This window comes from Bacillus rossius, chromosome 3 (genome assembly GCF_032445375.1).
Source record: "Bacillus rossius redtenbacheri isolate Brsri chromosome 3, Brsri_v3, whole genome shotgun sequence".
In the NCBI taxonomy this organism is placed as follows: domain Eukaryota; kingdom Metazoa; phylum Arthropoda; class Insecta; order Phasmatodea; family Bacillidae; genus Bacillus; species Bacillus rossius.
Window position 1 is genome coordinate 121483072 of NC_086332.1, and position 24023 is coordinate 121507094.

The 24023-nt window shown below is 39.6% G+C and overlaps 1 protein-coding gene across 1 annotated transcript in view; it reads left to right on the forward strand.

Annotated features, from left to right (window-relative positions):
* Window positions 1-24023, forward strand: part of LOC134531211 (dynein axonemal heavy chain 2) — an 864487-nt gene that overhangs the window by 60117 nt on the left and 780347 nt on the right. Inside the window, exons 4-5 of the mRNA XM_063366870.1 lie at window positions 4299-4463; window positions 19331-19444. Coding sequence (XP_063222940.1) covers window positions 4299-4463; window positions 19331-19444 — 279 coding nt within the window. The remainder of the gene's footprint in view (window positions 1-4298; window positions 4464-19330; window positions 19445-24023) is intronic.

A 24023-nucleotide genomic window follows, 5' to 3' on the forward strand; every position in this document is an offset into this window, starting at 1 on the left:
TGTGTCTAGCCCGGCAAGAGGGCGCTTAGCTGCAGTGCGCCGCACCCCTAATTTGCTACGTTTTAATATTATTTGTAAACCCTTTTTGTTTTCATTCATCTTCGCCCCAGTGCTGTGTAGTTTACTTGTGTTTCTTTAATTTAAATAAGTTACCTTAAATAACTATAGACGTTGCCCGGGCGGACCCGAACAGGCACGGACTTGGACGAGGATAGGAATGCTTTTATATGGATTATCATTAAATAAGTAAATAGTAACAAACTTTCCATTGTCAGTAATTTTTATATATTTTTAAGGTTTATCTGTAATTTACTCAACTTTCGCCGGGGCACGGAGTCGTAGAATATAGTAACGGTAATTGTGTTGGCGCGAAGGGCGCCATGTTGCCACCTGCGAGCGATGAGCTCAGCCCAGTCCATCTTCATCACTGACCGAGAGCAGACGCGCCAGCACCCCGGGGACCTCAACCTTTGTTCATCTCTGACCAAGTAATTTCTGTATCGTTAATTCTTTTTAAATCGCTTTCGTTCGTCATCCTCGGGGCAGCTCTCGGTCAGCGGGCTGTTTAATTAATTAATTGTCTCAGTCGAGTTTTTTCATCACCGTGTAATAAGTATACTTTGCAGCATGGCCACGTGTGTGGACCATGCCCTCACCTAAACCGATTCGTGCCTCAGGCTTTTTAACCGTGTAATGTGTAACGTGTAACGGGCGTGTAGAGAGACGTGTTAGTGAAATTAAATCTGGAGAATAAATATAAAGTGAGTACTTATTTAATCACGTGGTGAGTGAGTCTAGGAGTGTGGCGTGCCCGACGCCTAGAACGGGCCAGGTCTGGGTAGCTAGGATAGAAAGGGCTGGTAACTCGTCCCCACTTGGGCTACGTCACGCCCTGAGTGAGAGACTCCGCCGGGTCCACGTGCCCTTCCACGTGGTGGCGCCCATAGTTAACATCTCGAAATCACCGGCAATGCGCGATCAGCCCTCAATGTAAACACACACTGTAAATAGTTACCCAAAATTAATAAGCCCACTTCATTTTAATACTTTATTCAAACATTATACTAAGTTTAAGATAAAAATAATTTCCCAAAAGTGTAACTGTACCACAAAAGCTCGAGCTCGGCTCAAAGTAAAATTCTTAGGCTCGCAGACCTCTAGCTTATTTATAGATAAAATCCTAACCGCTAATCTGTACGAAAACTGAAATTTCTCAAAAAAAAATTTTTGTCTTTATATACACTTAGGCTATACCAGAAATGTACCAAACTACATGTGATAAAATCAAGGGACTTTTAGTGCAAGCAGAATACATCTCACTTACATTAGATATGTGGACATCATCTGTTAAAAGATTCGGGTTTGGGTTCGAGATTCGGCAATTCCAGTCGAGGATTTGAGTTAGGATTCGGATTCGAGGAAATCAGGATTCGCCCCATCCCTAAAAAAAACCCATCAGAGAGCAAAGTAAACAGTTTGGACATATCATTTAGTTTTGACTCAAGTGTATGAGCAAGAGGAATTGAAGAGCTTTCTAATAGTTGCAGTAAATTGCAACATTTGCTGAAGTGTTTGACAATAAATACAGCTTGACACTGGATCACTTTCACTTGTGGTGATGAAGAACTGTGGAAATACTGCACTGCTGAATTGTCATCCTGGGAAGTTTGGACTTACTCGACAATGTCACACAAGTGGTCTTTCATGTAATCAACGCTTCTAAACCAAGAGTTACACCGAGTGATAACTGGCATTGGGAACAGTTTACCTTTTCAGGTTGATCAGGGTATTTTTGTTGGAGAAATGTTAAATATTATGCATGTTTTCTTTTGCGTGTGTTCAAGAAAAGATGTTTTGTTTGCCTCACACACTCATTGAGATCTTTGAGTTCACTCGCCCACAAATTCGCTACCAAGTTAATTTTATACACCTAATATTGTGTGTGCAAGAGTCCCTCAGAAACTAACACTCTAATTGCATTGATACATTTACTCATGTACTGAGCAGAATCTGATGTAATTGAAACTATATTGTCATACAAAATATCTAGTTTCTGAATTACAGAAACAATAGCTTGAGAGCACTCTGTTGCATTAGCATTCTGCAAAACTTTCACCCCACCTAAGTACAGTTTTGAAGGGAACTGTCACCACATGTGGGCACTTATGAGCACCATAAATACACATTGGCCTTTTCTGTCTGTAGTTTCATCACATAATATAGAAACCAGTCCATCTCGAACAGCTTCCTTCATCCTTTCTTCCTCCTCCTGAATTAACTGTGGCACATACCCTTCTCGAAGCCTACTTGCTGTAGGTAAGTCACCAGCACCTGAAAATGTGAACGAGTCATTGTTAGGCCTAAAATGAATTGTAGTTTAATAACAATTCAAGGGATTTTAAGTTTAAAAAAAAGTATGTTTTGCATTTAGAATATGAGGTTAGGTTAAAGCACTATTTTTATTTTTTTAGGGTTTCGGAATTGTGCATAATTAAAAATATATCGCATGCAGAAAATTATTTATCAAAAATTGAATGACAGAAAAGAGTGACATATTTTCTTATAGAATAAACAGAAGCATAATACCAATACCACCTTCTATAAAATTGTTCATCCAAGTTCGTAATTTTGGGTGATCAATTTTTTCCAACGGGATATTTGCGCCCATGAATGCGCGAACAGTATACAAAACAAATTCTTGTTAGTCAACCTTGGCTTTTTTTGCCCGGGATACCATGTCAGTGAGCGAAACTTGTTTTATTTCTGACGATGGGCCCGCTTCATTCATTTTCCGTGCTAACGCCTTATTCTTTTTATGGGTGACGCTCCCATGAATATGCTTCACACACGTATCTTTTCTTGCCCACTCGATTGGGACATTACAAAACTTACACATTAAAATTTTGTTGACTTTGTTGAAAACATAAAATCACTCATGCGCGAATTATTTAGCACGGTCGTATACTGTGACAACCATTTTTCACGAACGTGAACTTAACTGCTAGTAATCAACATACAATTTTACGGTCACAGTTCTTTAATAATCTATACTATAGCGCTCAAAAGAAAACCTACTCCAATACGCGCGAAAAGCAAGTAAACAGAACATCACTTTCTATTTTCATTTGTTTTGTACCAATGCGACATTGAAACATCGATTGTAACTTTGTAACAACCAATTGTTAGTATTTACGTAAATATCAATCATAGGTACACAATTCGATATATATCGCAAAAGGTTGACATATATCACCAGCACACTTGCACTTTCTTCACTTGTTTTGTGGATGTGTTTGGCTTGCAGACTGCTTTGTTCACACACACGACAATGTGCTGCAGCTTTTTCTAAGGTTAAGTTGTCCATACGGAGCATGGCTTCCTGTGTGCCCTTGTCCCTTATTCCGTGCACGACTCGGTCTCGTAGCATCTTGTCTTCGGCGCTTTCCCGCTCGTTGGTATTCTGTTCTGCATTTCTTCCTTCTGCTGTCGCACTGTTATAGTTGCAGTTCGTCACCAACTGACGCAATGAGGTTAGGAAATGTTCAAAGCTCTCCCCTTCTTCCTGCACCCTCTGGTTAAACACATAGCGCTCAAACACTTCATTCACCCTGGGGTTAACATACCGCTCAATTGCCTCTTTTACCTTTTTGTACACCCGTCTGTCCTGTTCCGGGATATTGAGTGACGCAAGAATGCGGGCCGAAGCACTTCCCACCATGTTCCTAAGGAGGGATATTTTAACTTTATCACTCACCTCGTCTTGCCCTGTGCTGACGAGATAGTCTTAGAATTAGGCTTCCCAGTATTTCCAGTCATTGCAGGCTGTTTTCCCTTGCAGATCTAAATATGTTGGGAGTTTAACACCCCCGCCGGTCGCCATTGTCTCACTTGTGGTTGTGGGCGTACGCTTTTCTTTTTTTTTTTTCCTCACGATCCTGATGACTGCGCCATGTTGTAGTTCATTAATGAATGATAATGCATCATGAGTTTGTACACAACCTTTATTCACTGTGACAACTTAGTACAAACTCAGTCACTCATGTACGACTTATTAGGCCGCCATATTGTCTGGCCTCTTGCTAACTTCCCAGTATGCAACAGAAATTTCATAATAGAAAATGTTCTTTTAAGCATTTAGAGGTACTAGCAGAATAATGCATGACAAGACATTTAATTAAGACTGAAAAAATATATACTTAGCATTTCAAAAAGATGCCTGACTGGTGGTTACTGGTGTTTGAGAGTGCGTGTTGTGGTTGAGGAGCGAGAAGCATGTATTGGCGTTGACGGCAAGCCAGCTGTAAAGAACGAGTTGCGGGCCAGCCTGCACGAGTTCCTGTCGCACCTGACCGAGGTGAAGTACAAGATGCAGGGGCTGACGGTGATCTACGTCCCCCAGGAGGGACGCGACCTGTCGCTGGAGGAGGCGAGCCAGGACAAGGAGCTGGTTGGCCGGCTCGAAGGTACAACATTGTTAGCATACCCGACACAGGTGCTGCCATATTCAAATTATATATGTTCACAAAATATAACATAGGCACTGTTAAACTACAAGTAAATGGAAATGAAGATGTTAACCTAATAAATATTGCATGATATTCAATAAACTTGCTTTGAATTTAGATAATAATGATTTTTTAAAACATAATTAAAAAAAAGCTTTCTATTTTTTATGCATATAGTGTGATCAATAATTGTAAATGTTAATTGTATCGAGAATTGGTATTGGAAAAGGATTAATTAATTAAGATGGTTTAGTATTCATGCAGATATAGGCCGCACCTTTTTTCCAAAATTATGATCCCAAAAATTAGGGTGCGGCCTATTAGTGAGATAAAAATTAAAAAAACATTTTTTCCCAAAAAATTTTTTAAATTTGTCAATATACAATTGATTAAACTAATTTTCAATGCATGAAAGTCTAAAGTATAAACAAATAAGTACTTACATGTAATAAAAAATAAAGACACGACTCACCTACAATGTAAACAAAGAATGTGCCGCTGCCGATCGTCCCTAACCTCTCGTGATGCACCATAGCAGCGGGCTGGCAACTGCCGCTCACAAAATAGTTTTCTTGAACATTAGGTAAAGTAGTATTTACAATTGTAAATACCCCACCTTTTTTTTAACAAAGTTTGGAGCTGAAAATAAAGCAGGTCCGGGTGTTTACACGTATACGTCATTATTTGCGTGTGTTTTTTTTTATGCAAATATTTTGACTAGAGATGCATTACTACTGTGAGTTTATAAAAGAAACCATTAAACGTTATAAACTTACTTGGAAGTAAAGTAAATAAGCTATAGAAGCAGACCTGCAAGTCCGCTTTGTTTACAAGTGCCGTGCACAGTGCGCTACTGAGTGCCAGGCGAATGTTGTTGCCAGCGTCTGATGCGCGCGCAACTACCTAGGTAGCATCTAGGCTCTAACAGGCGGAGTGTGGGGTAAGGTGGTGATTGCGATGTTGCCAAGTGAGTGTTGCCGTAAATAATTTTTAAAATATCCGCTGTTGCCAGCACGCTCTTATCGATGGCGCGCAGTTGCCACGATCGCTCTGTGAATAGGTACGTACTTCGTGATTGCCGCTCATCAGCATTTCAGTGCGGCCTCTTTTTGAGATATTAATTTGTTCTAAGACTTTAATCAAAAATTTAGGGTGCGGCCTGTATCCGCACGCGGCCTATATATGCATAAATACGGTATTTTATCAATGAGGTTGCATGGAAGTAATTTTTGCAAGTATTTCTAATAGGACATTTTGAAATTAAATACTATTTTATTTTATAGGGAAGTCATTACTCCAGAGTAAAATAGTAGCTATCTATTCAGATGCAGCCATTGGGTAAGCTAAAATTATTGGATACTGTCTCACAACTTAGTTCAATATTGGTGTTCGACAATGCATTTGTAAGAATTTTTTCTTAAGTTTTTTTTAAATAAAAAAGAGTTTTTGTTTAAATAATGAAACCATGTTTTTTAAAAGTTAAGATTGATATTGTAAAATGATATTCCATAAGTACATGGACAATATAAGTGATAAATAAACAAAAACATTATTAAAACATATTTCAAGCCTGACAAGAAACTGTGCTTTTTACTAAATGTGAAATTGTACAGCTATAAAATGTAGTTATCACACAGCCATATTTTGGCTAGCATGATACACAATGAGTTCAAATATAAGTTGGCCTTTGTATTACAAATTTTACATTTGAGGAAAAAATGTTAGGGATTTAGATTTTTTAGTGTAATTTCTTACTCCAGCATTAAACTTTAAACTTTTGTTTTTAACCTTGGTAAGCTTTAATTTATTGATTAAACATCCTAATATAATGTGGGGTGATTCATATCAAATTTTAAAGGCTTTTAAGATGAAACCAGAGTTGTTCATCACTAGAGATAATATAATGCTTAAGGGGAAATGAGAAAACCCACTTTATTATCATCTGCTATGTTTTCCACAACACAATCTGGTCATAAATTACTGGGTATTGAATTCAATCACCATGGTAAGAAGTGATTAATCTGAACACTTCACCAATATGACCCCATTATGTGTAATATTTCACCATTAAAATTTAATTGTTTCAAATTATCAGGGTAAATTTTTTGTTTTTGAGATTCAAAATACAGTAGAACCTCGATGATACGTTCCCGTTTCATACATTTTCCCGTGTCATACACCGATTAATTTTGGTCCCGCCGAAAGTACTATATTTACAATGGTTTACTTTCCCGGAACATACACTTATAAAATCATTAATTTCCAGTTTCATACGTTTTTACGAAGCGGAAAAGCCCAAAATTCACAAATTTTTTTGTTATATTCCTCCTGATAAACTACGTTTTAATGCTTTTATTTTGAAAAACGTTCATTGTTTACATTTGCAAATGTAAGAAAATAACTTTATCGTACCATAGATATTGATAGTATCAGGAAGATTGTGCACTTCGCTAGTAGCATCTATGGCCAGCACCAAGCGAGACTAGTGGCGCAAACTAGCAATGATTATGAAAATGGTGCACGCGCTTTACAAAGGCACGGATCTAATATTTTGTGCATTCATTAATCTTTGAACTGAATATACCCGCTTGTTATTGTTTTCTTACGTTTCTCAAGTTAAAAATATTATTGAAAATTGTTCTGTTGCATAAAGTTGTTTGTAAAAAGAAACAAACAAGCATAAATAACTGATTTTCTTTTTACAATAGTCTAATTTTTTTAATTTCTAATTTAGGCTTGGTGACTTTTCCTGCCCTCCAAGAAAGGACTTCATAACATTTTGTAAGGCCACTGTTTCTCATGTCAGCTTTACTTGATTATGGACTGTATTTTACATTTCTGGTGGTTTTATTATATGTATATATAATTATGAATTCATATCTTTCATATAATGCAATTATTTACACATTATGTATTTAAGTTTAATCTGACATTGTGCTGGTATGCTAGATTGAAAAAAAAATTATTATTGCCATTCATTCCCTTTTTATACACTTTCCCGCATCATACACCATTTTTGTGCCCTCCGTTGAAAAGTGTATGACAGGGGTTCTACTGTATAAATATTTTAATAACATAACATGTTTCCTTAATTTAAGTATAATGCCAATTCTGAGTGTTGTTTTACTAGTTTATCAAAATTACTGCTATCGTAAATGATGTGTATAACCTTTTTGAAAATTATCCTTTTGAATATTACCATAGTTTACATTATTGTTTCTTTCATCTGTCTTTCATTCAAGATCCTCAATTAATTTTATATATATATATAAATATAATATATATATATATATATATATATATATATATATATAAACTCTGGCAGGAGTTTTGAAGTTGGCATCACTGGGCGACAGTAGAGAACTCTGTCGGAGGGGTCTGAGTTGAAAACAATCGACTCGCCCACGGCGTCCATATAACTCAAGGGAGAGCAGGTGCTGCTCTCTGGCGCCCTAGAGGGTAGGCTAGCGGAGAAGTTCGCGACTTGGTCGCTAGGTAGCGCTTGCGATCAGTTTTGGCGCACTCGTTTTTTTTGCGAGGAGACCTTGAGGACGCTCACTGTTGCCCAGGGGGTTACGACCGGTCATTGGTCTTACTTGGAACTGAGAAGGGGGGGGGGGGTGAGGGTAAAATGCAACGCTGCTGGGTATCTACGTCCCGTCGTGCCTGCAGAGGAGCGAACTTAACACTAATGCGTGATGAAAAAGGCCAATCTCAGCTCGTCTCTGAGAACTGGTCGCCTGCAAGCTACAGGCTTGTCTATGCAGTTTGGGTCACGAAGAGAAATGATATTACAGGCTTGAGGCGTGACTGAAGGCGGGGGAAATGGTAAGCTGTCTGCCAGTCAGGGATTAGGCCAGCAAAATATCGGATACGCCGATGGGAAAGGGGCTTCAGAGCACTGAGACAAAGTTTAACTCAGAGGAGTACACCAGACTAACAAAGTAAAATCACACTATAGTAGAGCAAATAAAATTTCCACACAAAAAAAATTTAAAATCATAATAAAAATTTAAAATATATCGTGTCGAAATTACTAATTAACGGCACATACTTCCCCCCTGAAAGACGGAGTCAGGGTGGCCCACTTGAGCCACCAAAAACCTGGGTTCCAGAAACTTACCCTGTACCAGGATCTACTGTAGTAAACTACTTACAATGGCTAACAATTCTTACGTGTTTAAATAAAGGCTAAAACTTACAGATAACTTATTGAATTAGGGGCGCCCCTTTAAACTAGACAACTTAGTGTAACACTTCTTAACTTAAATTTCTTATAAACTAGTACCATGGATTTTTTATTTTACTTATGATTATGACCTAGGTTTTTTGATAACAACTCTGTGTGTTGAGTTTGGCATGCCGAAGAATTTGCGCTGTTCCTTGCAGAAGGAAAACAGTGAAGAGTGCCCTTACTTTAGGTTCGGGTGCACTTTTTTCAACTGAGAAATGTGTGCGCGCGCGCGATATTCGCCGGAGCTGGGGTCAGCTAACGCGACCGTGACTGGCGTGAGGTATCGCTGGATCTGCCAGGGGCCATTGGCTGACCTCTTGTCGATCGCCTTGCTGAGTGTGTGTGCTCTGCACAACACTAAATCTCCTACTCTGTAGGGATTGGGATAGCGTTTTTTGTTATATTTTTGCCTGCTTGCCTCGTGGGCCAAGTTCAGGTTTTTACGAGCTCTACTCCAGACTTCCTTAATGTTCCTGGGGTCGTCTGGTAGTAACTCTTTTAACGTCCATTGATTAGAGAGTGGGGTGTTGGGCTGGTATGTAAACATGAGTTCAAACGGTGTTGTTTTGTGACTTTCATGTCTGGCGGAATTGAAAGCCATTTGCAACCACACGAGATTGGAATCCCACCTATCCTGCGAGTTCGCATGGAATGCTATTAAGGCAGACCGGAGGTTTCGGTTGAAACTCTCCGCATGTGAAGGCTGGGGGTAGTAGGGAGTCGTGGTCACGTGCTGAATCCCGTGTGAAAAACACATGTTTTTGAACTGAGTCGATTTAAAGTTTGTGGCATTATCGGAAACAATAATGGAAGGTACCCCGGATATTTTGAAAATATAATTTTGGAGGGCTCGAATGGTGATTTCGGCCGTGGCTCTTCTAACAGGGATTAGCCACATAAATTTTGAGAATGCATCTACGCATACTAGAAGCATCGAATTTCCGTCTTTTGACCTTGGGAAGGGTCCCACAAAATCTATGAAAAGCTTTTGCATGGGCCTTTCGGCCACGTCAGAACTTAAATAGCCGAACTGGGTCTGCTGCGCAGGTTTACTCAATGCACATAATTTGCACAATTTCACCCTTTGCGTTATATCCTTGTGCATTCCGTCCCAGATAAAATTCCTGCGAATGTTTTCCATTGTTTTGAAAATTCCTAAATGTGCGCCCAAAGGTGACGAGTGGTAATATTGAAAAACCATGTCCCTAAGATTCTGAGGTAGGGCTATTCTGAAATTTTTTGCTTGTTGTGTCCTTCAGTAAAGTATGCCTTTTGAAAGTTTGTAATACTTTGGAGGTGAGCCTGATTTTATTTGGTTAATTATGTCGGACAATTGTGGGTCAGAATTTTGATTTGATAGTATGTCGGAAAATGCTAGAGGAAAATCTGTTAACAATGCGTGGCAGGCCATAGGATTGTTTTCCTGAATCTCGGAGTTGGAAGGATTCTCGAACATTCGAGAAAGAGTATCTGCCACGATGTTCTGTGAACCACGAATATGTTGGATGCTGAATTTGAGAGAAGCAATTTTTACAATCCACCGACCTAATTTACCTAGTTGCTTCGGATGGGCTAGAAGCCAAGCAAGGGCCTGGTTGTCGGTTTCTAGTAGGAATTCTTTGTGTTCCAAATAGGGCCGGAACTTATCTATGCCGAACACTACTGCAAGGCACTCAAGTTCGTATACCGAGGAGGCTTTCCTCTCCTGGTGTGTTAGGGTGCGGGAGGCGAAAGCTATAGGTTGCCTGCAGCCATCGAATTCTTGTGACAACACGGCCCCAATGGCCACACTGGATGCATCGGTTTGCAAAATAAAAGGTTTACTGAAATCAGCCATTCTAAGTACTGGAGGGCTAGCTATTGCATGTTTTAGAAAATCAAAAGCTTTGTCCTGTTCTGGACCCCAATTGAAAACGGAATTTTTCTTACGTAGAGCATTCAGTGGTGCTGCATGCTCAGCAAAATTAGGTATGAATTTGGCATAAAAATTTGCCATGCCAATAAACCTGGAAATGCCCTTAGCATCTTTAGGGGGTTGGAAATCCTTTATTGCTTGTGTGCGATTAGGGTCAATGGTTACTCCTCGACTTGAAATCAGGTGTCCGAGGGAAGAAATTTCCTGCACTGCAAATTTCACCTTCTTTGTATTAACAGTGAGGCCGGATTTACGTAGTCGCTTAAGGACTTCTTGCAAATGAGCCATATGCTCTTCAAAAGATTCTGAATAAACAACGACATCATCAAGACAATTAAAAACAAATTTGAATTTTAGGTCGCCGAAAATTTGGTCTAGAAGGCGTGTTAACACTTGGGCGCCTGTGGCTAGGCCAAAGGGTACTACCTTGTATTGATACAGATTCCACGGAACGCAGAAACTTGTGACGTGTTTTGACTCTGGTGTTAGTGGTATTTGATGATAGGCCGAATTTAGGTCAAACACACTGAAAAATTTGGCTTTACTAAACCAGTGACATGCCGAATTTAGGTCTGGTAATGGCGTCATCTCTACTTCAATTTGCCGATTTACGCGGCGGAAATCGACCACCATGCGGTGACCTTGGCCTTGGTCCTTGGGTACTAAAAATGCCGGGGAGGCGAAACTGGAAGTGGAAGGTTCGATAACATCTTTGTCCAATAAATTTTGTATGTGATCCCGCATTATCTGCATTTTAGGTCCTAATAATAGGTAAGGGTGACACCTAACTGGGGTTTTGTCCAAAAGCTTAATTTCATATTGGGTGAGATGGGTGCGCCCTAATTTTTCACTCAAAACGTCGGGAAAGTTACTGCATAACTTCTCTATTTCTTGTTTCTGTTCAAAGTTAAGATGGGTTAGTGAAATGTTATTATCACCTTTAGCCTCTGTGTGAATGGCATTTACTTTGCTCTGACATTTTGCGTCAGGTGACACAAAAGAAACAAAAACTTGGTTGTTAAATTTAAAGTGAACTCTTCGTGCTTTCAAATCAATTATCATGCCTGTTTTTGCAATAAAATCGGAACCAAAAATTAAATCTGTGGCCAAATCATCTGCTACTAAGAATGGGAAAGACCAAGAAAACAAATCGATTTTTACTTTAACAAATACTATACGATTTACCTTCAAAGGCTGTTCAGCAGCTGTAAAACACTTTATTTTTATTGGCTCTACCTTTTGAGTCAAACGGTCTTGTTGTAATTTCCTGAATAGCTGGCCTGACACGAATGATCGCACGGATCCAGTATCTATTAGGCCTGGAACTTCTTGTTTTCCAATTATTGTGTTGGCGTAGGGCAAAACTGTGGGTATATTAGCTAGAATATTATGACATGTTCTTTTGTCCGTGGTTCGCGGACAATTACATCGTCTGCACATAGGCATAAACGTGTTACAGTTTTCCGTTTGCTTGTCTTGGGGGGGCTTTGTTTTTCTTAGCTCGCCTTTGTTTCTGTTTTCTTCTTTTGTTTTTTCCTCTGTGTGGGGAAGCGGTGTTTTGTTGAAGTTTTTGTTCGTAATTTTTATTAGGGCCTTGGTGAAGGGAAAAATTCCTAATGGTTGTTTGGGTGGCTGGCTCAGAAAAAATTCTTTCTGGCCAGCGGTTTACATGTTTTTTGGATTCTGAGAATAGTTAGAATTTGGCCGATAGTTTCTTGCACGACACTGCTCAATGTAGTGCCCAGACTTTTTGCAGTACCTACAAACCGGTATGCTCTCATCTTTGTACTGGGGCCTAGCGACGTGTTCTGATTTGTGCTTTTGTTGCGAAAAATGTTTATTGGGAAATTGTTGTTTGTTTTCTGTTTCCGCCCGTGCGTTGTTGTGGGTGTAGGAATTTGATTCTCGATTTTGCTGGTGGTCAGCGTATTCCACGTTCGTGTTCGAGATACACAGGCGGTCTAGCTCGGCAAAGTTTTGCGGTCGAGACTGGAAAACTGCCCTCGATCGTTCCTGCGGATTAATTCCATCAAGGATGTTTGAGACTATCTCACTCTCAGGTACTCGCAACCGAAGAATTTGCACAGCTAGTTTGATGTCTGCTATGAAGTTAGGTAGGGCCTCATTCCTTTGCTGTAGCCTATTGTACCACTCCAGTCTGATGTTGGTCATCAAACGGGCTGGAATAAAATAATTTAGAACGTCCTCATGAAATTGGTCAAAAGAATAATTTTGCTCAATGGCGAGCATCACTCGCTCGCTCAAGGGTGGTTGTGTAAAGGGGAAAATAACTTCTAGGAGTTCCCTGTCTGGAAGGTTTGCCTTTTGTTTGATTTTGAACAAGTTCTTTAGGAAGTTGATTAGGCTCCTGGGCTCCAACCCTGTGGTTTCCTTCAAATTAGCCAGCAGTCTTTCAACGGGATTTGGTATCTTAGCGTAAAAACTACCTCCAGTTGTCTGATTGAAGGTAGGAACCACAGGTACTGGGTTCGGTGCTAGATTAGAGGCTTGAGGTGTGACTGGTGGAGGTTGAGTTTGGTTTTGAAGTTGGTATACCTGCGGGCCCAATGGCAGGTATGTGGTGGCGGGGCTGGGGTAAGGAAGTTGTGATTCTATCCTGCCACCAGGGTGCACAGGGGCTGGTTGTGGTAGCGTAGCTGCCAGGGTGGAAGGAAAGGCTATCAGTGGCGAAACTGACCTTCCACTGGCCGAGGAGGTGGGAAGGGCTTCCGGAGAGGTATGGTGGGATGAGAAGGCTGACCGGAATTCATGATAGGGGTTGAAAATGGCGGGTGAGGTGGAGGGTAGGTATATGGGTTGGGGCATGTAAACAGGATGAGCTGAGAGCGAATGCATAGGATAGGCGAAGGTGACATTGGTGCTCGGGTGAGTACCAGTCGCCATGACAGTCGCAGATGGAAAATGAGATGGTGTGAATGTCGAAGTCAATGCCCGGCGACGTGATGTCACGGGTGGTGAGGGTGGTGGGGAGGGTAAGAGGTGGGGTAGGGACTGGGCTGCCTCCAGTGTGCATTTGTTTTGGGGGTTCCTGTACTTGACTGTCAGTTACTCCTCCTGCCACTGCCTCTACGGGTTCAAGTATTCTTTGGTCGATTGCGGCTAGTTTGCTCCGCAATTGGAAATTTAGACCAGGAATCTGTTGCCTACATTTCTCGATCTCCTTTTGGTAGATCCCATTTAATTTGTTGGTGGCTACTATTGTGAGGTTGGTAAATCTCGTGCCAATATGACTCAAGCGAGTTAGCGCACGTAAGATGTTGTTTCTATTTGTCTCGTCTCGTACAGAATTAGTGTAACTGTGGAGTTCCTGAAATTTACTACAAACACAGTTAAATTCCTCCAAAGAGTCCAAGTCAGCGAGATTAGTGACTTGTGGTTGAATTTCCTCGGCACACGCAGCTCGGAATCTTTTCCGGAGCGTGGCCACGTCACCGAGGCCTGACAAACCTCGAAATCGGAGTTCGTACTCCAGCTCGTCACGGAGGAGATACTCCGGCGTGAGCATTGTGTCCCTTTCGTAGGTGGACCTTGGTCCAGTCTTACGAGGCCAGCAAAACATATACAAAAATTTACGTTGATTAGTCAAAAGAAAATTACCAACAAAGACTTAAAACTATGGTTGAAACAGTACCTTAAATTCTACACAAGACTCTCTTAATTTAACTTAGCTTAATAATATCGTAGTTGCTCCGATGGGTCGGAAGTATGTGCCCAGAATACAAAAGTTTTTTTTTTTTTTTTTTAAAATATTTAATTTCTAAACACACGATTAGCTAATAAAAAAGACTAACTATTGCTGCCGGCAGACGAATGAGTTGGTACGTCTGTTGGCGTCTCTCTCAGAGGTAAGCGACCTCCGGGACTTGCGGGAACAAGGTGTGTGTGTGTGTGTGTGTGTGATCGCGCGAGCCTCAGACACGAACGAGATATGATAACACCGCCGGTCGCCCGGGGTGCAGGGGAGGAGGGGATGTCTACGGCCTTGTCAACAGCACGTCCGGGGACACGCGGTGGAGAGAGGACAGCTGGCTGGCTGAAGGACGTTTCGTGCGCTACGCGCTAGCCTAAGTCCACACGGAAATTTAACTCAAGATAAATTTTAAAATTTTAACTCAATATAACTACAGGGTGTACCAGCGATGAGTTTACAATATTATTACAAAATTGCTGTCATTAAAAAAAATTAATTTAAATTTTTTTTTTTTTGCTTATATTATTCAGGTATGCATATAAAACCGGAAACCATGCTCTGCTACCAAGTTGTAACACCCCTCGTGCCTCAAAATTGAATTATTTTGAATTAATTAAAAAGAGCCTTGGAAACTTGCTGGATAAAAAAAATAAGTTAAATAAATTGATTTACCAGAGGCGGCACGAGGAGGGGAACAAACAAAATTTAGGAACTTCCTGTAACAGGCAAGGAGGAAGTTGGTGGATCGTTAAAATCAATAAATAAAAACTACACGATTAACTTGATCTATAGTTTCCCTGTTTTATTTGCCCTGATGAATTATCTTGTTTCCATTACTTTACATACAAAAGGTTTTAACAAGTTTCAAAGATTTTTAAAAATAAAACAAAAGAAAAACGAAAAGGGGCCGGCCCGCGATTATTTAAAACAAAGTTCATTGTATTGATACATTATTACAACTTGCAATGTTCTACTACATTAAATTTGTCGCTGATTAGTTTACCATATCAGTGGATTAAGTGGATAGTCACTTATCGCTGGTTTGTCTTTAAAAAGGGGGGGAATAGAAATAGAAACCATATCACCCGAGTCTTCCAGGTGTGGAGTTAAAAATGCCGAACTGTAGAATGGAAGGAAGCTGCTTCTTCTAATGGGTGGATCTCGGACTGCCGAAAAACATACTGATGGACAATTCGTCCACCAGTAGTTGCTGGATCTCGAATCTAGCTGAATATGTGCATCGCTGGGAGGTCGAACCCTTGACTGTAACAAGCCAAATCAAGACTGATTAGGACTTGAATACAGACAGTACATGGGGCAAGAAATGCCCGGAAAAATCTAAGGGGAGGTAGGGGAGGTCGCGAATTATCACTCACCAAAACAGGGGAGTTGCCTTCAAGCTGCCATCGCGGAGTCAGCCATGGTCCGTAGCTTGCGATTTGCGCGGCTGGGCGCGGATGATTTCTTCATAGTTAAAAAAATTAAAAGGGAAAATTTCAAAACAAAAAAATTACTAACACTATGCAGACAGACTAATCTACTTGAATTTAGTTGAGGGATAGCATCCCTTATTTAGGACGATTACATAGTCGCTAGCAGTCGGATGAAGTCTTCCAGAGTCTTCTGAGCTCGCCGGAGATCTGTCTGCAAACGTGACGCGCGCTGATCTGTGTCGCGGCAAACCGCGTCTCGTAATTAAAAGGGGGCGCCGGCTCTTACAGGTGGAGGGGGGTCTGGGCCGCCGAAAGATTCCGAACTTGCCCGAATGCGGGCGAAAAAAAAACTCTGGCAGGAGTTTTGAAGTTGGCATCACTGGGCGACAGTAGAGAACTCTGTCGGAGGGGTCTGAGTTGAAAACAATCGACTCGCCCACGGCGTCCATATAACTCAAGGGAGAGCAGGTGCTGCTCTCTGGCGCCCTAGAGGGTAGGCTAGCGGAGAAGTTCGCGACTTGGTCGCTAGGTAGCGCTTGCGATCAGTTTTGGCGCACTCGTTTTTTTTGCGAGGAGACCTTGAGGACGCTCACTGTTGCCCAGGGGGTTACGACCGGTCATTGGTCTTACTTGGAACTGAGAAGGGGGGGGGGGGTGAGGGTAAAATGCAACGCTGCTGGGTATCTACGTCCCGTCGTGCCTGCAGAGGAGCGAACTTAACACTAATGCGTGATGAAAAAGGCCAATCTCAGCTCGTCTCTGAGAACTGGTCGCCTGCAAGCTACAGGCTTGTCTATGCAGTTTGGGTCACGAAGAGAAATGATATTACAGGCTTGAGGCGTGACTGAAGGCGGGGGAAATGGTAAGCTGTCTGCCAGTCAGGGATTAGGCCAGCAAAATATCGGATACGCCGATGGGAAAGGGGCTTCAGAGCACTGAGACAAAGTTTAACTCAGAGGAGTACACCAGACTAACAAAGTAAAATCACACTATAGTAGAGCAAATAAAATTTCCACACAAAAAAAATTTAAAATCATAATAAAAATTTAAAATATATCGTGTCGAAATTACTAATTAACGGCACAAGCTATTGAAGTACATAGCACTTGAAAATTAGTTAAATTATTAGATTTATTCCATATTTACGAGACTCTTTTTGGTGCCCCTTTCATTAGTAGAGTGATTTACATGTTATCTTTAGAAATACCAAGCCGCAGTTAGAAAAATATTATGTTTTATGACTTAAGTTCAAAAAGCATAGAATGTGGGGATGTATTGTGGTCTCTGGGAGGATGAAAGAGGAGGGAAACAGGTGCCTTTGCCAGCAGCCACAGTGAAGAGCAGAGAGATCCCAGGAACAAACTCCATTTGCACCCTCTCTTTCATTCTGCATCTCTCATCTGTCATGCCTGTGCAGAAGTTCGTGAAGCCATGAACTAAAGTGGCATAAGTGATGCAGTTTACAGGCAGAGCAAGTAGTTATTCAACTAAGCTGTTCCCAATGGCAAGATACAAGTTTGCTATTATAATGTGACCCCCAACTTTTAGTTTCCACAGGTTTGGTAAAAAAATATTATTATATTCAGTAATAATCATGGTAGCCACCACATTCCCAGCTGTTTTGTGATGCTCTGCTGATACTGGCACTTTTCCATTGGAAAGTATAAATGGCAATAATTGGTCATAGAATTTAGAGTCAAAAACTTGTGAATGTTTAAAGTAAACATGTTACAAATGGAAAAAACTTGACAGGTTGACCTGCTATAAATGTATACTCACTTGTTAATGAAGAAGACACTAAATAAACATATGCACTGATGTAACGAAGTAATCCTAACTAATATTATAAATGCGAAAGTAACTCTCTCTGTCAGTCTGTCTGTCGCGCTTTCACGCCAAAACTACTGAACCGATTTAAATGAAATTTGGTACACAGATAGTCTAGAGCCTGAGAAAGGACATAGACTCCTTTTTAATGCGAAAAAAGGGTTGTAAGGGGTTGAAAGGGGGGATGAAAAGTAGTATTTTAGTATCGTCATTTTTAGAGCTAGAAGCTTGAAACTTATTTTTTAGGCTGTTGATTCGATATAAATAAATATGACATTCAAAGTTTGTAAAAGTTTTACCTTCAAGGGTGTAAAATAACAATAGGGAATAGGGAATGAAAGTTTTTATGGAAATATGTAAGGTTTATGTGAATGTTTTATAAGTTTGCGACAAGAGACAAAATATTAGAGCTATTCTGATGTAACATTTACGGAGTCATTACAAAATGTGAAACTGAAGTTAACGCGAGTAAGAAACTTGCCAAGCACTGCGCCGTACACAGTGCAGCCTAGCCGGGTGGTGGTGAGGGGGGGGGGGGGGCGGAGCGCGGCATGGTACGGCGCGGTGTAGGTGGAGAAATATGCCTAAGTGTGCTTACCCGAACGGGCAGACGACTGTGCCACACGCATGGAATACTGATTTTTTCCGCTGCAAATTCATTATTAGTCACTGCAAATTGATTACAATTCGATTTGCTTACACAATGTTTTGCTTATTTAATAAATGTTCTTCGTGAATACAAATAACTTTAAGTTTTTGGGTTAGGTTATTATATATTTTTTTCTTTAGTTGGGTCATTGATTTGTTTATTTCATTCGTAAAAAGTGGATTACTTTCGAATTTAGTTAGATGTTATTACGTCATTATTATTTGTTGTACATTTGGATATTAGCTAGGTACCTGAGAACAGTAATTCCTTTTGTTTATTTTGTAATAACGAACAATCTCAGTACAATTTTTTTTTCTAAAGATTTTTGTTTGTTTTTGTGAATCATACATAAAATACCATTGTTGTCATTAATTTTGTAGTTGGTTTGCGTGTGTATTTTCGTAATACGAAGTTTTCATAATCTTTTGCGTTCTTTATGTTCTTAAAAAAAATTAAGTATGTTTATTTTGCTTGGATTATGTTCTTAAGTTAAGTGTAAAAAGTTATAGTATAGAGGTTTTGTTAAAAATGCTACTTATAGACACTATTCCATGCGGACGAAGTCGAGGGCACAGCTAGTTATTTTCATAAGTGTAACAATGTAAATAATATCTTGCAAAAAGTAAACATGTATATTTTGAGCTGTTCTGGTTTGGCGGAGCTCGTCTATGAAATACACTGCATGAGCTGCTGAGAACCGCGATCATGCTGCCACGTTCTGAACAAGTGAACAGTCAGCTTGTGTCGTTCTCGACACTCCAGCAGCCTAGAGGTTTTATCCTCACACTGGAAACAGATGAACGGGAATGGATCTGTGTTGTGGTGGGGGTCGCTGAAGTAGGTGAGAGAGAGAGAGAGTGAGACTGTAGGCTCGGCTGCACGGGTAGTCCCTTAGTGCTCGAGATGGCATGGTGCTAGAAATAAATGCAGCGAAAATACATTTCGGCTGGCCTATTTTTGTTAGATTTTTGATTTTTCCAAACCAAATTATTACTTCATAAAGGTTTGTGTTTGACCGGTGATCTGTGGGACTGACAGTGGCCTGGTTGTTCCAGGTGTGGTGGTGAGGTGGACACAGCAGATACGAATGGCTCTCGCAGACCGCGACCAGGCATCGTCGCAGGGTGTGCTTCGTCCAACAGATGCCTTCTCATTCTGGCTGTATCGCTGTACGTACAACTGACATAACCAATCTCTCTGGTATGTGTCAATGGAACTCTGGTTTTTTTAAACTCTGTAAAATTATACGTGCATGCCTAACCATTCCTCTTGTATTTGGATGATTTTTTTTTTTAAAGCTCTATGTTTGATGGATGAAATGACTTGATTGTAAGTTAAACGTAGGAGTCTACGAGTATTTGAATATGTTCGATATTCGTAAATAATTTTATATTCTATTCAACATTTCAAATCATAATATTTTTGATTATTCATTACAAATAGATAAAGCTAGTGGGACTCATTCACAAAAAATGAAAATGGAAATAGTGTAACATTAATGAAGCCAAAAAAAATTTTGATTTGGTTTTCTGAGATTGCTATTTATGTGCAACACTCAATCTGTGATTTTGATTAAAAATTGTTAAAAATACCCTATATTTACATACCGTGTTTTCTCGTATAATCGTCGCACATTTTATTCTAAAATCAAGTTTGTAAAGTAGGGGTGCGACGAATATGCGGAAAAAAAATTTTTGTTAGGTAAAGTTATTCATAAAAACAAAACCTGTTCATGGAAAGTACGTTTATTTAAAAAAAGGTGGAGTATACAAGAGCACGCCAAACAATCTATATTAATAATTCCTTAAACAAAAACCTTTCTTCAACTTTAAATAGAAAAACCAAAACTCTTAACGCAAACGCAAGCCACTTGAATCTGACGTGAACGAACGTGTCATAGTACACACTTGCCAAGAAAGAATGCGGGCTATCAAATGTAGTTAACTCAACACCTGACAGAGAGCGCGCGTTGTATGCACTCGGCGAGATATCTATATTCGACTACGTGTGCGCGCTCTATACGGGAAGCAACATAACCAAACATGAATGATGCGCTGGCTACATTTTTATAAGCGGTATGCCGCGGCATACAGACAATCAGATAAAGGAAATAACGTTTAAAAATGTCTTTATAAGAAAATTTACACGTCAAACAACTTCGTATTTTTCCGTTCATTTATTAAGTAAGTGGTAATGACCAAAATTAAATTTTAGATTATACCTACACCGCGGCGACGCAGACGATCAGATAAAGGAAATAACGTTTAAAAACGTATTTATAAGAAAATTTACACGTCAAACAACTTCGTATTTTTCCGTTAATTTATTAAGTACTTGGTAATGACCGAATAAATATTAGATTTATACTTTAAAATTCATCGTTTCATACGGAAACGATACCTACACAAAGCGCTCGGCATCTACCAGCGGGACCAAAAACATCATGCGTCGTTTACGCGAGAAGTTTTTTTATCCCAATTTTGACAGCCTAAAATATGGTTGCGACGATTACGCGCGTGCGACGAATATGCGATAAAACACGGTATATAAACAGTTGGATCAATAAAATATTTTGAAACTTTAATTTTTATTAGTTCAAGTAAATTCATTGCCATGTTTTTTTTATTCGTTTTATTTTACACCATATTTTATGGTTCCATATATGTATCTCACTTTAATTTTACTGCATTTTACATATGTGGCATTAATTTTGCTTGTACTCCTTTGAAATGTAGAAAAAAATGTATGTTTAACAATATATAATACACTAGAGTCCCGTTATAGCGAGGTGTCACGGTTCCGGGTTTGATCCTCGCTATAACCGTGTCCTTGCTATAACCGAATTGGACAAATTTTGGCCCCCAAAAACTAAAAATTAACCGAAAATACCATAAAAATTGTGTTTAAACCTGTATAATTGGAAAATAACGGGTTATATTAACGAAATCTTAATTTCTGTGAGCAGATGTGTGAATCCTCTTTAAAACGATACCCCATAAGTACGGATGCGATCACCGATTGCGTCAAAATAACCAGAATACCCATCACGGCATGTAAGTATAGCATCTCTAAGACCGCGGCCGACGCAGCATTGTCCTGCTATCTGTTGTCGACGCGGGCTGTCTGCTGGCGGCCATGTTGGTTCGGGATGTTGCTAACAGGTGGTGCTAGTGTAGCGCAACGATTTAATTCCTTACAAAAAAGCAGGAGTGCGGCTGCGGCAACGCACGTACGCCTCAAACGAAATAGTCGCTGGAAAACTATACTTTTTCATTTAAAGAAACCTGTCATATAAAATAAATTTGGGATTAAACTCAAACCATCACCACCCCTTTCCCGGACAAATACCCCAACAATTGACCGAATAAAAAGTTACAAGAAAACTGTCCTAGCGATTCGGAAATAAATACGGTAGTGCCTACTAGAGGTGTAAAAGTAACGAAAAAATGTGTACCCGTATGTATTCGTTACTATAACAATTAGTACTCGTTACTATCGTTACGTTACTCGTTACTTCTGATACCGCATAATTTGCTATGTTATGTTGCAGCAACGATTCCAGTCGTATTGCGTACGCGTACAGTATGACGTCGCGTAAATAATAATAAATAGAATATAAACAATTAATAGTTTTTTTTAACCAAGAAACAATTAAATCTCATTAGAGCGGCTTTTTATTATTATCTCTTTTAAGATAACAACAAAAAAAAGTGAAAATATACGCGATTATAAAAACAAAAAGATACATACTTCTAATTTGTAAATAATACTTTCTTACGTTGTTTCTGTTCCAATATCAAACTTTGTCTACACATGGTACAGATAACTAACGGAAGTTTGATAAAATAAAGAAAGGACGGGATTCTATTTTTAAAGCCACGCACTTAGGTGGCGACTGCACGGCTGAAGAATGTGACAGGCGTCAATGGCAAGATGTCTAGTGGCGAGCGAGAGGGGTGGAGATAAAGCAGACAAATAACAAAAGCACGCTTCAAGCGTTCATGCCGTAAATTCCTCAAAAATACCTCGTTATAGCCGTGTTCTCGCTATTACCGTGCTCGCTATAACGAGATTCTACTGTATTCAACATTTGTGAATAATTTGATAATTTTTTTTTGAAATGTGATTTGAATAAAAATAAGAGGATTCACAGAAGTCTGGTTTAAAGTATACAATTGATATTTTATACATAGGATGAAATAGAAGCACACTTTCATTAGATATTGATTCCCCTGGCTTTGAACACTGGACTAAGGCATGCAACACGTTTTGCATGAGGCAGGAGGCTGTGTGGGGTTAGGGAGGAGTACATATTCCAACCACATACCTCATGTAACCCCCTCACATGGGACATGGTGGCATGTTGTTAGTTAATAACCATAACACTGCTGCATTGTTTGTTTGAGGCCAAAGTAAGGTTCCTGTTCAGTAAAATTATAGTTTTCGGTCATCCCTTTGTTGTACTATTTGCCTTATTGTTGACATGCTTGGGAAAATACCACGCACCAGAATTTCTTTTGAAGCTAAAAATAATTGATAGTTATTTTCTGAAGACTTAATTTAGTTCAATCTCACTAATGTACTGTTGTTCACTAGACATCTGCGAATTGTGATTTTTCCTTTCGAATCGAATTCAAATCGAATTTCAAAAAAATTCATGAGTTTCGAATTTTTTTCGAATCGAATTTGAGAATAAAAAAAGAAAAAAAAAAAAAAAGAATTAAAAAGCGGGAAAGTGAAAATAAAGGGAAGACCATAAAAAGTATCACAGTTTACCATATTTAGCATGTTTGACTTTCCAGGATAAAAATATTAACAAAAATATCACAGCATAAGGAAGTTGTACAAAAAAAACAAACAAATTTACCGTTTTTATAACTTAAGCATCACACATTTTATTCTAAAATCAAGTTTGAAAATTAGGGGTGTGACTGTGGGTGCTTCTATTATGCAAAAAAAAAAAGTACGTTTATTTAAAAAATAAAAAGTAGACTTTGCTAGAGTACGCCAAATAATTTAAATTAATGAGTGATGCAATAAAACCATTTTATTCAACGTAAAAAAAAAAGAAACCCGTAACAAGAACGTGATTTGTAACTATACGCATAACGATCGTTCCTGACAGAGCGCGCGTGTTCATGCAGTCTGTGAGCAATCAATATCGATCTATGACTACGTGCGCGCTCTCTATACGGGAATACAGGAATCAACACAACCAAACTGGCGCTGCTTACGTTTTATAAGCAGTATAAAGCGACTCCCGAGACGTAGGCGCGTTGTAAACAACGGGAATTAATTGCATTACATCAAATGAGGTTAAAACGGTACAGAAATAAAATGGTTCAAATAACAGGAAAACGTAAATAACGGTAACGTAAATAAGGGCTTTCGCTGTATAATTTTTGTAAGTGAAAGATGTAATCGTCCATTTACATTACTTTAAAACATTGGCGGCGGGGGGGGGGGGGGGGATGTCTTATATTAGTGTATCCGGGCCAGATTTTGCAAGTCAAATTATTGTAAAATGAATTCGATTCGAATTGACGAATCGAATATCAAAAAATTCGAACTCGAATTCGGAAATTTCGAATATTCGCAGAACCCTACTGTTCACACTGAGATTAGCAGAGCATCAGCAGCCAACACGTGCTCTGTATCACCTTCTTTCCTGCTCCTGACCTTCTCCTACTTCATGCACAGGGTCCACACTCTGAGACAGTCAGGGAAGTCAGGGAAGTTGCAATCAGT